Below are 12,884 nucleotides of genomic sequence, written 5' to 3' on the forward strand. Positions count from 1 at the left end.
GTGGGGGGAGAGAGTGAGAAGGCTCCTCGGGCCTCGGCTCGCACAGTACGCTGGCGCCAGGAGCAGCGCACGAACAAAGCCCCTCAGTCACAGCGGCCTCTCTCCGGTCCGTCCAAGAAGCGGGCCGCGACCAGAGACAAAAGAAGAGATAGCAGATATGCTCGCATAACGCAGGCACGCGGAAGTCGGCAGCTCGGACAACGCAGTCGTCTTCGTCCAAGGTGGGGGGGGTCTGATCTCTCCCCTCTCATCCCATTACGCGCGCGAGCTGGGAGAGCAGTACCCCCCCTCTTTGTTTTTCTTCGACGTGCGAGTGAGCCTGGCTGCCTGGCTCTTCAACAGCAGCCAGCGAGAGGAGCGGCATCGGATGAGAGACGCGGAGCGCATCTTCAGTGGCTCTGCGCGCGGTCGCCGCCGCGACGTCGCGCAGCGCGCCCCGCAACCGTTGGATAGCGTCGCGTGCGGGCTCACCCCGGGAGAGAGAGAGAGAGAGAGAAATGGATGGAAGAGTGAGAGGCATTCAGCAGCAAAAGCCGGACACATGTACTGCACACTAAGGGGTTTAGCACGCGCTTTAAGTACGCACTACACTGCAGCACCGATCAGCGGCTCATTTCCCGCTGCATGCACGGACACGGTATCGACACACCTTGCGACCATTAGAGCCGCAACGTTCAAGTAGGAGTTCGCCTCCGACACCCATAACTCGGGACACGGCAGCAAGCAGTGCACGGAGCGAGAGAGAGAGATGCAGCGGGGCTTCTTTCGCTCGGCGAGGAGGAAACGGAGGAAGAAGAGACGAGGAAGCGGAGGCGGCGCGTCGTGTGCGTAATAGCCGCGAAATGGAAGCAGCACCGAGGGGAAGAGAGGGGGGAGAAAATTTCAATCGGTTCCAATCCCGAAACGGAGCCCAGCAGCGGCAGAAGAGGAGGCAGGGCGCGATCGCGTGTGCGCCTGCATGCGGCCTCTCCCTCTTCCCCATCCATCACCATCACGTGCACACACACAGACGCGGCCGTCCGGATGGTGCGAAAGCTCTTCGCACTTCTCTCTCCGCTGTGGGCCTCCCGCTTGTTTCGGCCGTTTATTTACCTATTTATTTATTATCCCCCTGCCTCCAGAAGCTAAAACATTGAAAAAAAAAGGAAAAATAAGACTGGAAGCGAACGTGCGGCGTTTAGGGGCGGGGCGGTTCGTTTCGGTGGTGCCCAGGGTAGGGGCGGTGGGGAGGATAGGGGGGGGGGGGGGGGGGGGGGTGCACCAAGGTTGTTGCCTCGGTGCACCTCCTGGTATAGCGGCAGTGGCGGAGGCCACATGCGACGCCTTGCTCGGAAAAGAGGAAGTACCCCGGACCGCGGCGCACTGGGAAGATGATGAGATGAAAAACAAAAACAAAAAGGAAAGGTGAAAGAAGAGCAGTGACACCTGCAAACACACACTCGCACGCACGAGGGTCCAGACAAAGCGAGAATGGATGCCACCAAAAGCGGGAAGGCGCTAAAGACAGACGGCGGCATCGCGTGATCCAGCACGCGCCGAGCACACTCGCACACAGGAAGAAGACCGCCACCACTAGCAAGCTGCCGGGGAGGGCGTCTCCCTGCTTCCCAGCGGCCTCTTCTTCGTCTCAGCTGTCTTTAAGCGCGCGGACCGGCCGGAGCGTTTGGCCGTGCAAAGAAAAGGGCGAAGCCCAGCGCGGTGGGAGGCATTTATATAAGAAGGCAGCCCAGTACTTAAAGAAACGTATTAGTGCGCCCGGGCGCGGACAGAGTCGGCGACACGTCAGCGGGTCCACTCCGCAAGTCAAGGTCGTCGTCGCCTCCTTCCTTTGTGTACGAGGCCCCGTGTCGAAGAGCTGCGTGTTGGAGCGCGTTGAGCGCGCAATGAGCGCTAACAAATGGCACCCGGCCTCCCCGAGTGTGGCGTTCACCTATCCAGGAAGAGATGATGGGAACTGGTTGACGAAGCCAGGAGGCTCTCGCTGTTAAAAGCCAAGTAACCGAGAGCGGAAGCTCCCGAATGGTACTCTGCGCACCACTTTCAGTTTAGTTCCAGGCGCGCTATGTCACGCCTAGCTGGCCAGGTAGCTCGAGCTTTCTTCGCACCCGTGGGCATCAGCTATACTTCCGCGCAGGGCATCTCCATCCGCAATAACGTCAACAAGAGAGAGTGAAGAAGCGCCCAGGCTCCGAAACATGCGCTAGCGTCGCTTTCTGGAAGCAGGAAGAAGTCTTCGTGCTTATACAGAAAAGGCCTAGTTTGGTCTACGACTCGCATCTAAGCACACAACCCTGGCTGGCCCTGTCCCGGCCCCACCGACAAAACCAGCTTCCCTTTTCTTTCTAGCCAGAATAAACGTTCTCCACTTTCATCACACCAAGCCTGCTCCAATGGCGCGCAAAGCCATACACGACCGCACGGAGATGGAAATACAGAAGGGAGAAACCTGCAAGGCTGCTCTTCTCTCTTGCTCCACATGAGAATTGCGGAACGGTTGAAACGAAAACAAGACAGATCTGCGCTATCAGCCTTGGCTGCAAATTTCGCCTTTACAATGATCGCCCCTCCACTGCGTGTTTGAATTTGATTTCGCCTTGGCCTTTCCGTTTCGCTTCCAATAAAAGCGCGGCCGCCTGGCCGGGGATCGAATGACTTGAATCTCGGAAATCGTGACCTATTCTTCGCGTTTCGCGGAACCGCGTGAGCATAGCGTCGGACCGTGCAAGAAACGTTGCGCTGCTGTGCGGGAATCGAACCCTGGGCAAATAACCAGAGTGACGTTGCGCCTCATTCGCCGACGCTTTAAGCACATGGCGATATCTGCAGGCCAGTGCAAGCACAGTGGCCCGTTCGTTTTGGAAACATCTCCGTGGATGATGCAGTAAGCGTTACGTAAAGCGTCCCACAGCTTCTTCTCACTAGTGCAATTTAGGCGGTCTCCCAAGCAGAACCGCCACTAATGGGCTCAGCCCGATTTCGCGCAACCGCGAGTACTTCAAACAAAGACAACACCACAGAAGGAAGACAGGGGCGGTTGCATTCGGAGAGAGCATTGCCGTCGCACAAACTAACTTTCAAATATCGCAACGACACCGAAAGTACGCGCGGTAGAACACAGGATACTGAAAAGGCATGCCCTCACCCACCTCGCAAGTACTCGAAGCCAGTGCACCTTTAAGACACTTACTGTAGGTATCTCTTTCTCTCTTTCTACCGACCTCGCTTTCCCGTTTCCCGTTAAGTGCTTAAATTAACGCCAGTCCTGATAAGCACGAGAACACCATGAGCGGCGCTTGCAGCCACTATTTTAGATAGCAATTGGAGAGGAGGATGCGTGTGTGTGTGTGTGTGTGTGTGTGTGTGTGTGTGTGTGTGTGTGTGTGTGTGTGTGTGTGTGTGCGTGCGGGGGGGGGGGGGGGGGGGGTCGGTGCAGCACCACTGGCGTCGAGATATATACAGTCGCAAAATAAACATCCAGTTTATATTATCTATTCCCTAGAGCCGCTAAGGGCGAAAAGCAGTCCTCTAGCACCAATCTCTCTCCCGTGTTTTACGGTGCGACCCCGAGTTGATAGCCGATAACTCGCGGCACGCGAAAGAACGCGCAGCTGCTATCGCACCGGTGTCCAGCCGTGAAGTTTCGCTGCCGAGGCGCCAGGGAGCGGCGCATTGCACGAAACACCATCGACTCCGCAAGCCGCCGGACGGTCAGACTTTCTTCTCGAGCGCGCCACGCTTTGCGGCGAACAAAAGCGGCGGCGGCGGCAGCAACGTGGCCGCCGCCACCACCACACTCACCCCCCCCCCCCCCCCCTCCCCCGCCCCCTCCCGTTTAACGCTTCCGGTGTGAATGGCCCCGCCGCCGAAGAGCCGGCGGCAGGAGCCACCGCTCCTCGGCTATTCCTCGGGCGATAATAATGGTCGATGCACGGCTTGGCGCGCCGCCGCCGGGATGCGCCCACCGAGCGGCGGAAAGAGAGCGCGCGCGTGTATCGGGTTCCGTGGGTAACGGCCTCGATTTCACTGCCAAGGTGAAAGTACCTCCATTTTCGCTCTCTTCCTTTCTCTATTTTTTCCCTCTACTCCGCCCTCCATACACGCTTCACTGCTACCGCCCATCTCTCTCGCTCTCTCTTCTATTCAAGGTGATCCGAATCTTTGGTGGACGCTCTGCATTTGTCTGCCTCAAAAAAAAAAAAAAAAAAAATCCACCACTTACGAACGAGAAGTAGCCGTCCATGGTATCGCGTAACAGCAATCCGGCATTAGCAACGCAATCTGTCCGCGCGATGCTTCCCAAGTTGTACTGCACGTGAAGATGCATACCATGCAGTCTACAGACTATCCATTGACTTTCGCCTATGAAGTCTGCAGACTTTCTATTGACAAATCCTATAGTCTGGTCTATAGGTAATGCAAACTCTATAGACACTCTATAGAATTTGGCCATACACTTTTAGTAGCCTTTTGTCTATAGTAGCCTTTTCTTGCGGACAATAAAAAGTTGGGTTTGCAACAGTTAGTCCTTCGGCACACAACTGGCACTCAGCTGAAACATTGCACTGCACTCAATCTACACCAGAACTGCACTGCAGTGTCCACTGGAATGCAGGTCTGCGCTGGTCTCGTAGCAAAAGCGCTGCGGGTCTTGAGCACAACAATCACGGAGTGCTTAATCGCAGCTGCGGTCACTCGTTGCACTGCAGCTCAACATCCCAGATGAGAAAAGTCTACTCTTCTGAGACACAAGTGAAACTACCCTACTCCGAAACTGCATTCGTGCTGCACTGGTCTTGCACCATGATGGTTACGAGATTTGCGGACTACGCACGCACATCACATAGTTAGACAGATTTCCCACGCCTGCTGCTTTATCTGGTTACGTGGGTCTAAAATGTCATTATAAAAGCTGCTCTTTTCTCTGAATAAATGTGCTGGTAGTCAGCGCCAGTCCTGTCCACTTCTTAGTTTGTCCTTGTCTTTTCGCGCTGCATTCGTTAACCTTAATCTCACCCGCCCACCTAACCTTCTGCCGCCCCCTGCTACGCTTGCCTTCTCTTGGAATCCACTCCGTCACCCTTAAGGACCAGCGGTTATCTTGCCTTCGCATTACGTGTCTTGCCCAAGCCCATTTCTCCCTCTTGATTTCGACTAGGATGTCATTAACCCACGTTTGTTCCCTCACCCACTCAGCCCGCTTCCGATCTCTTAACGTTACACCTATCATTTTTCTTTCCATAAGATGAACGGTCTTTGTTAGCCTCCACGTTTCTGCACCACAGGTGAGTACCGGCAAGATACTCACCTATGGTAAGAAGCAGATTTTAAAGTGGGGCAACACCATCAGCTGTCTCCTAAAACATGCAGCAGTACTTGTACTTCACAGAAGCATAACCATTAGTGGAAATTCAACCAGCGGTGGATTTCAGAAGGAGCCCCAACCACCCGAAATTTTAAGGGTGACCCCTAAACCCGGTCCGAGTTCAACTCTTCAACTGCCGTAGGCACACAAAAGCTTGCAGAGCGCCACCACATTATTGGAAAGCGTAAGCGCAACGATGAGCGGGAGATACGAAAAAAATGGCCTGGCTTAGCTTATGGTTAAGCCTAGGATGCGAAGCATACCGCCGGCGGAGGCTGCGCGTCCGCAAGCGAGCGCACGAGTTGAGCCCCAGCTTTCACAGCTGTTGTGACGTCAGCGCCCCTAGCGGAAGGAGCGAGAGTTAGGCCGTCGGTGGAGGCTGCGCGTCCGCAAGCGAGCGCACGAGTTGAGCCCCAGCTTTCACAGCTGTTGTGACGTCATATCACGTGGTGCGCCGATGTAGGTCAAGCGGTAGCTACGCGGCCGTGCGCGGCGCAGCAAGGAAGAGCTCGGTTGTGCGGCTAGTATGCTTCGCATAAAATCCCCGGCAGGCACGCGTTCCGGACATGTAGCCCCAGGAAGCGCTGCCAGGGTATGCTATGTTTATGATAGCACAGCTGCAGTCGCCGTCAGCTCACGCAAGCGTCCGCAAGCTTCAGTGCGAAAGGATTACTCCACGAGGTCCAACCGGCTCACAGAGTTTGTGTGAAGCTTGACCTTGAGGGTGACCTTGGACAAACAATAAACAAACAAATACTGCCGCGAATGGGATTTGAATCAGCGGCGGCGCGAACAGACCAGCTTACCTGGCCACTCACTGCACGAGAGCAGTATGCTATGGCCGCAGCCGATCCCGCCTCGTGCTACAAACTGCAACAAAATCCCGCGCTGTGCACTGCACATCGTCGTCTGCATAGACTTCCATCTGCGGTATAACCACGTTAAAACCCTACCACTTCCTTTTCCGAAGTTCCTTCCGAAAAACGCGGAAATGCTCACAAAAAAAAAAAAAAACAAACTACATGCTCTGTAACTGCGTCATTTCTGGCCTCACTGCTACTCTCCAACATTAAAACTGAAAACCGTTATCTCTCACAAAATTGTCGGGCCACTTCACACGCCGGTAATGTCGGAAGCGAGATAGGCCGGTACTTCAGCACAGAAACTCCGACGCGCGTGGGTCAGGTTACAACGGGCACAGGGACCGCGCACTCCGGCCCGGCTCGAAAATCGGAAAAACGTACGCCGTTAGGCCCCCGACACTGCTAGGTTTACTGCTAGGGTATAGTGAACTACAATAGATTAATATATTCCAGTTCACTATATCCTAGGGCTACTGCTGAGGCTGCTGCTACGGCTTTCGCTATTGCTATGACTACGGCTTTGGCTATTGCTACGGCTACTACTACGGCTATTGCTACTGCCTGTTACTACTGTTATCGCTACTACTACCACCGCCTACAGTTTAACCAGACGAAACCAACCCCCTCACCGGGCCCGCGCTAACAACCCCGGCATTCCCCGAACTGCCGGTACCACGAGCCGATAAGCGGTCGACGATCCCTCCATTTCGCGCCTCTGGAAGATGAGAAACAGGCCCTGCATGCCCCCCCCCCCCCCCCCCTCCCCCCGACCAACGCGAGGAGAGCGCGCGCCGTCCTGTCACTATCAAAAGCCGTATACGGAGGCTGACTTCGTGCCGTCAGAGAATCGTCAAAGCCAACAACAAGAAGGAGAAACAGATTCAGGTGCAAGCCACGGGCCATTATCGGGCCGCTCGGCAAGTTATCACAAAGAACAGGACCCGGGCGGGCAAACTACAGAGCACGCTTTGTTTTAATGGTTCCGGTAGCTACCATCTCCGGGAAGGAGCGGGCGACACTCATTTCTCTCTCTCTCTCCCTCGCTGGCTGGGAGAACCATAAAACCCGAGCGCGCGCGCGCGCGAGCGGCGCTCCGAGATCCGCGCTGCTCGAAGGACGGACGGACGGACGCCTTCCACAGCGCGCGGCTGCGCGAACGTGATAAACCTCACCCCTTCAAAGCTTTCTCTCCGCGAGGGCGCCCACTTTCTACCCAGCTCTCCCCCTCCGTTCGTCTTGAGACGCTGTGGGAAACGCGACGGAGGCTATGGAAAAACAACGGTTAGAAAAAAAAAACAAGGAAAAGGGGAGAGGAGGAGATACTAGAGAGAAAAGGGACAGTGCAGGCAGCTAGGCTGAAGAAAAGAATGACAAAGTACGCCAGAATGTGAATCTTGATCCCGGACACACGACTTGCTGATACCCTCCCACCCCCCTATATGGAACGAAATTCCCTTTCTATCTGCGTACTTTGCGTAACGCGCGGCGGCACCCGGTAGTTCTTCACGCCCGTCGTGCACCAACGGTGGCCGTTGGCGGCTGACGCGTTCTCAGCACAGCCATTAGACGCCGACAGAGGTGTCGTTTGCTGCGACGCGATACTGCGCGCGTGTATCTCTCCTCGCTTCGAATAGTGGGAGGAAAAAAAATGAAAGAGAAAGGAGAGAAGTCTAACAATAAAGGGGAAAAAAAAAGGCGGCTTTTGTTTCTGTCTTTGTCGTTCGTCGTCTACCTCGAAAAGCCTAGATAAACGCAATAAAAAAAAAAAAGAAAAAGACGATGATGCGGCGGACAGGTTGCGCGCGGCGGCATTCGGAAAAGCGGCGAGCCGCAGGTGGGCCCCAGATTGGACCAAATTGGGAAGCGATTACGCTGGATGCCTTTCGCGCCGACAGAGGGCGCGATAAGCGGGACGAAGGATAGAGACAGCAAAAAAACAACAAAAAAAAACATGAAAACGGAGCTGCGTTGACAACACGTACCTCGTAGTACATACCGCGAAGGGGCTATTAATTTATGTCACGCTCTTGCATAAGCAGGACGCACTTTCCTTTGGCGCGTTAGGAGCAACAACACAGCAGGAGCAGCAAGTTCATTACGAGAACGACACCGCATACCAGACGGAATAAAATTTATCGACACGATCGCGCAATGCCGAACGCAGGCTATATACGGAGTTAATTAAAAGACAACGGCCGACGCAAGAAGCCGAGAATGCGGCATCCTCCGAAAGAGCTGCCGCAACAGTTACAGACCACTAATCTCGCGAGCTCGGGGTGTCACTGGCGCGAGCGGCGGGGCAGTTGTAGCGCCTCGATTCGTGGCGCGGCCACCGCCGGTTAATTTGTGGTCGCCCAGCCTCCGCTACCAACACATGCACAGAGCTCTTCTCCTTTGCACCTCCGCATAGCAAGATCGAAGCCGGCCGGGAAGAATTATCGGCGCTCGAGGGAGGCGCGCGCGGGAAGCTCGATTTTGGGCGGCAAAACCAGACGGGCTGAAATAAACCGGAGAAATAAATCTTAGCACGGGGCTCGCCCCCACTGCAGAACAGTTTTAGTGTAGCGTTTGGTCGTTTTGCGAGCGCCCTCGCAAGAAAACGAGCTGAGGCTGCAACACTGTCCATCGCACAGGAACCGCCCTCTTGCCGTGCGGTGAAAAAAAAAAAAAAAGTGGTACGTGGGGTTTAACGTCCCGAAGCTGTGGATGGGCTGCGCGGGACGCAGTAGTGGAGGGCTCCAGATTAATTTCGGCCACCTGCAGGCTTCCTTAATAACGTGCACTGATATCGCGCAGCACACGCGCGTTTTTGAGTTTCGCCTGCACCGAAAAGCGGCCTCCGGGGCCGAGATTAGATCATCATAGCCACTACAAGTCTACTGGGTCTATAAGGACAAAGCGATCGGAATAGTTCAACTATTCCGATATGTTCAACTTGTGCAATACGAAGCCAAGACCGAAGCATGTCCCCCAGCAATTATAAAATACTGTTTAGGCCACAGACAGAATTAGAAGGGAATAAAAAGAAAATCTCGCAAGTTTTTTTGCCTTTTTTCTTGGCTGAAAAGGTGACATCAAGAGCAGTGTCCCCCCCCCCCCCCCCCCCTTTCTCTTCTCACATAAATGATAGACAGCTCCTCTACCACTGTGGACCGAGCCCTCCGCGATCAAACTGCCGTATAAACGGCATTTCGAAGCCACACTAACAACAAGAACAAAAACAACAACAAAACATTTCTCTCGAAAGTCACACTAACAAGAATGAACGCGACCCCTCAACAGCGCACCGAGCAGCATACAGACAAAGGCCTTCTTCTGGCCTTAAACGCCGTGTCGTCGCAGTGACAAGAGTGAAATTCGACCGCGTCACCGGCACACTTGCAGCGGACGAGCCGCAGTAAGCCGGCGACGCAGTATCGGGGGTATTCCGCAGAGATAATCAGCAGGTGGACCTATCTCTGCAGGGCCAACGTCCAACAGTTTGACGGAGGCGGGCCCGCAAGCTGGAGCACTGGCTCCCTTCACGGCGCCTCTAGTTCCATCCTGGTTGATCAACGCACGAAAACCGAAGCCGCTTCAAAACGCCAGGATATTTTAGCACTTTCACTTGTGCATAACCAACAAAGCCGCTAGCTCCAACGTGGCCGCCCTTGCCTTACTGACGGAAGAAAAAGACAGCATCACATTCCACGAAACGATAACAACATCGCACTTGCGCTAGCCGAGATCGTTGGCTTCCCTTTTAACGTCTCGAGATGGCAGAGCATGCTACACGAACAATACACGGGCACGCTGAATAATCCACTATAGCGTCAGTGTCGTTAACAACGAGCTAAGTTCTGCCGAACCCGCATCCCAACGCTGCGTAAACGACGGCAACGATTACCCCGGTGGCGGCGGGACCGCGCACGGTGCAAGAGTCTAGCACGGACCGTCGAACCACACGGAATCGACATCATCACGCGATAGGCTACACTCACACGGCGCACACAAAGGCGGCAAAAACACGCCAGCCAGCGCGATCCACCACCGATCTGTGATCTGCCGAAGCCTGCACTCGCACTGACTCCCTCCCCTCTCGCTCCCCTGGAACGTCCGATGCGGGCACGTGGACACGCATGAACGACGGCGGTTCAATGGCAGGCCGAGATCGAACCCTTCCAGCACGCAGGCACGCGCGCTGACCATGAGGCCGCTCGAGGCTACTCGTTAAGCCGAGCTGATTGCGTCCGGGGATGGGTGAAAAAGAGGAAAGTATGGCCAGGGGGGGAGGGCGAGAGCTACGCAGGGCAGCCCAACAGCGAAAGTGACAACGATCTCATTTTCGTCGAAAACGTGAATTAGCTCGGCCAGAGCCCGGAAGCCATTCATCACCGGCCGCGATCGGCTGGTTGCACCGCCGAAATAATACATGGGCCGTCCGCGGATAAGCCCTGGCGGCCATACAAGCCGCCGCCGCCGCATGCGCGCGCGCCGCCGAACGTGATCGCGTCTACTCGGATCGGCGCATACCTACTGCAAAGCCCGCGCGCGTACGTGCGTGTGTACATTACACACACGTGCGGTGTGGCGAGGACCAGCGAAGACACACCGGCACGGCCGACCGGATCTAGGCGAGCAAAGGGTTGGCTGCTTTCTTCCGCGCTCATCTTTCTGTATTTTCGTTCATTCCCGCACGACCCACGGAGCGGGAGCGAAGGAGCGGGGAAGCGATCTTTCTTCCTGAAGAACGGCACCGGCCGCCGGATACCGATGGCTCGGCCGGCAGGGGGTGCGACCTGCAAGGGGCCGTATTTCGCGACAGCCCTTCGACAAGCACTTTCCCGCTCTGCGAACATAATTCACGCGGAGATCGCCGCGGGCTCGGCTCGAGACTTACGGGTGACCCGAAATGAATTACGGAGAGCCCGACGAAGAGGTTTCGCTTTCAACGTCGATCGCATCGATGTCTGACAAAGGCGCGGACGCGAGCGGCGCTGGCGCCCTCTTCTGCCAGCTCCGAAAGCGCTGCTGCACGTTGTTGAAGGCGTTGCTAGTCGGAGCTAAGTTTGACGCTTTCGCATCTTGGGCCGCCTCTACTGGACCTAATGGTGTCCCCAAATGGAGGACTGCCTGACCATAGGCGAGACTGTCTGTCTACAGATTATCGCAAGTGTATGGGCGAGGCCAGGGGCCTTAATGCTCACCGACGATGGGCACGTAGACGTAGAAGTGTCCGTCGGCCACCAGCTTCTGCACGAGCGGCAAGTGGTCGATGAAGCAGTTGGTGTCCGGGATGAGGTACCGCGGACGTATCTCCAGCATGGCCGCCTGCTTGCTCCGGTGCTCCTGGAGCACAGCCTACACCAGGGAGAGAGACACATACGCTGACGTCAGCAAGGACTATCAACCGCGAACACACCGAAAATTAAAACGCTATGGAGAACCAAGCGCCCAACTATCAAAGCTGTTGGTACTGAAGTGCGAACGGTTCGTGCCTGGCTCACACAAGCCACGCCCGTACAACGTCTGGAGTACCGGAAAATCGCGCACTGCATTATACGCGCGAAGAGGGTTTAAATTTTGACCTCCAATCTGCTCCGGGCAGCGACACGTTTCGTGGCTAGCCAGCAAGCCGGTCAAATCACTGCGAACGGGTATTCCCTTCGTTCATGAAAAAAAAAAAAGAGTGGTAGGGCTTTTCATAGCTTTATCATGAGCCTGGTTGGCTCAGAGTTTTGTTTTGCTTGGTGGTCGGCACGTCTGGCGACGGTAATAAGACTCAGGTTAAGCTGATCTGATCTGTTCGCGCCGAAGATAGAAGTTGATGAAGACGACGATGCACGGCGCGAATGTGTTACAGTTTAAACACGAGGCGTGATCGGCTGCGGCGATAGCATATAGTGCTCTCGTGCAGTGGCCAGCGAAGCTGATCTGTTAGCGCCACCGCGGGCTCGAATCCCGGTCGCGGATATTTATTTGATTTATATTTATTTATCTTGGTCCGGGATGGCGCGGGGTACGTCTGCATAGCAGTACGTTCTTGTTGTGCTAAAACCCTCTATTATCTGTCCAGCTCTAAAACTGCGCGACAAAAGCCTCATCTGATATCAGTGATCATGATCTTCGACACCACCATCCGAGTTGAGTCTTAAGACCATTATTAAATGCGGATGGTAAAAAGGGTATGGCAAATCGTAATGGTAATGGTGAATGATGGCAAATCGTTTAATTCCCATATATATGTGTAGAAGGTCATTCTCTACTTTACATTCACAGATCCCTGGGAGTCCTCATACCCCTCCTGGCGCAGTGGTGCAGCGGTTAAAAGGCAACAGCGCTACCTTTTGAGAATTCCGCGATATTCAAGGATTCAAATCTATACAGGCTGTAAGCAAAGCATGTCAAGAGTTTTTACCCCCCCCCCCCTCCCCCATTGATCATTATCTGCCGCACGCGGCGACCACTGATCGTAGGAATTCTGGCGCACGTGGGGGCATCCCGTAAGTGCGTGGCATCAGCGAAGCGCTTTATAGGGCGTTTTCAAAATATCGACAGAACAAATGGAAACAGCAGAACCGACCGTTGGGAGAGTTGGCACACGACTCGATGATACAAGGCGCAAGAGTGGACAAGACGAACGAAAAACGAACACGGACAAGGCGCTGACTGCTACTGTG

General features: G+C 54.9%; 1 protein-coding gene across 3 annotated transcripts in view; it reads right to left on the reverse strand.

The window, feature by feature from the left end:
- Smg6 (Smg6 nonsense mediated mRNA decay factor) overlaps positions 1-12,884 on the reverse strand; it is an 86,820-nt gene that overhangs the window by 10,065 nt on the left and 63,871 nt on the right. For all 3 annotated transcript variants that reach the window (XM_089574285.1, XM_089574284.1, XM_089574283.1), the window contains exon 16: positions 11,412-11,565. In XM_089574285.1, coding sequence (XP_089430411.1) covers positions 11,412-11,565 — 154 coding nt within the window. The remainder of the gene's footprint in view (positions 1-11,411; positions 11,566-12,884) is intronic.

Source organism: Amblyomma mixtum, chromosome 2, assembly GCF_055824585.1.
Source record: "Amblyomma mixtum isolate Tamu chromosome 2, ASM5582458v1, whole genome shotgun sequence".
NCBI lineage: Eukaryota > Metazoa > Arthropoda > Arachnida > Ixodida > Ixodidae > Amblyomma > Amblyomma mixtum.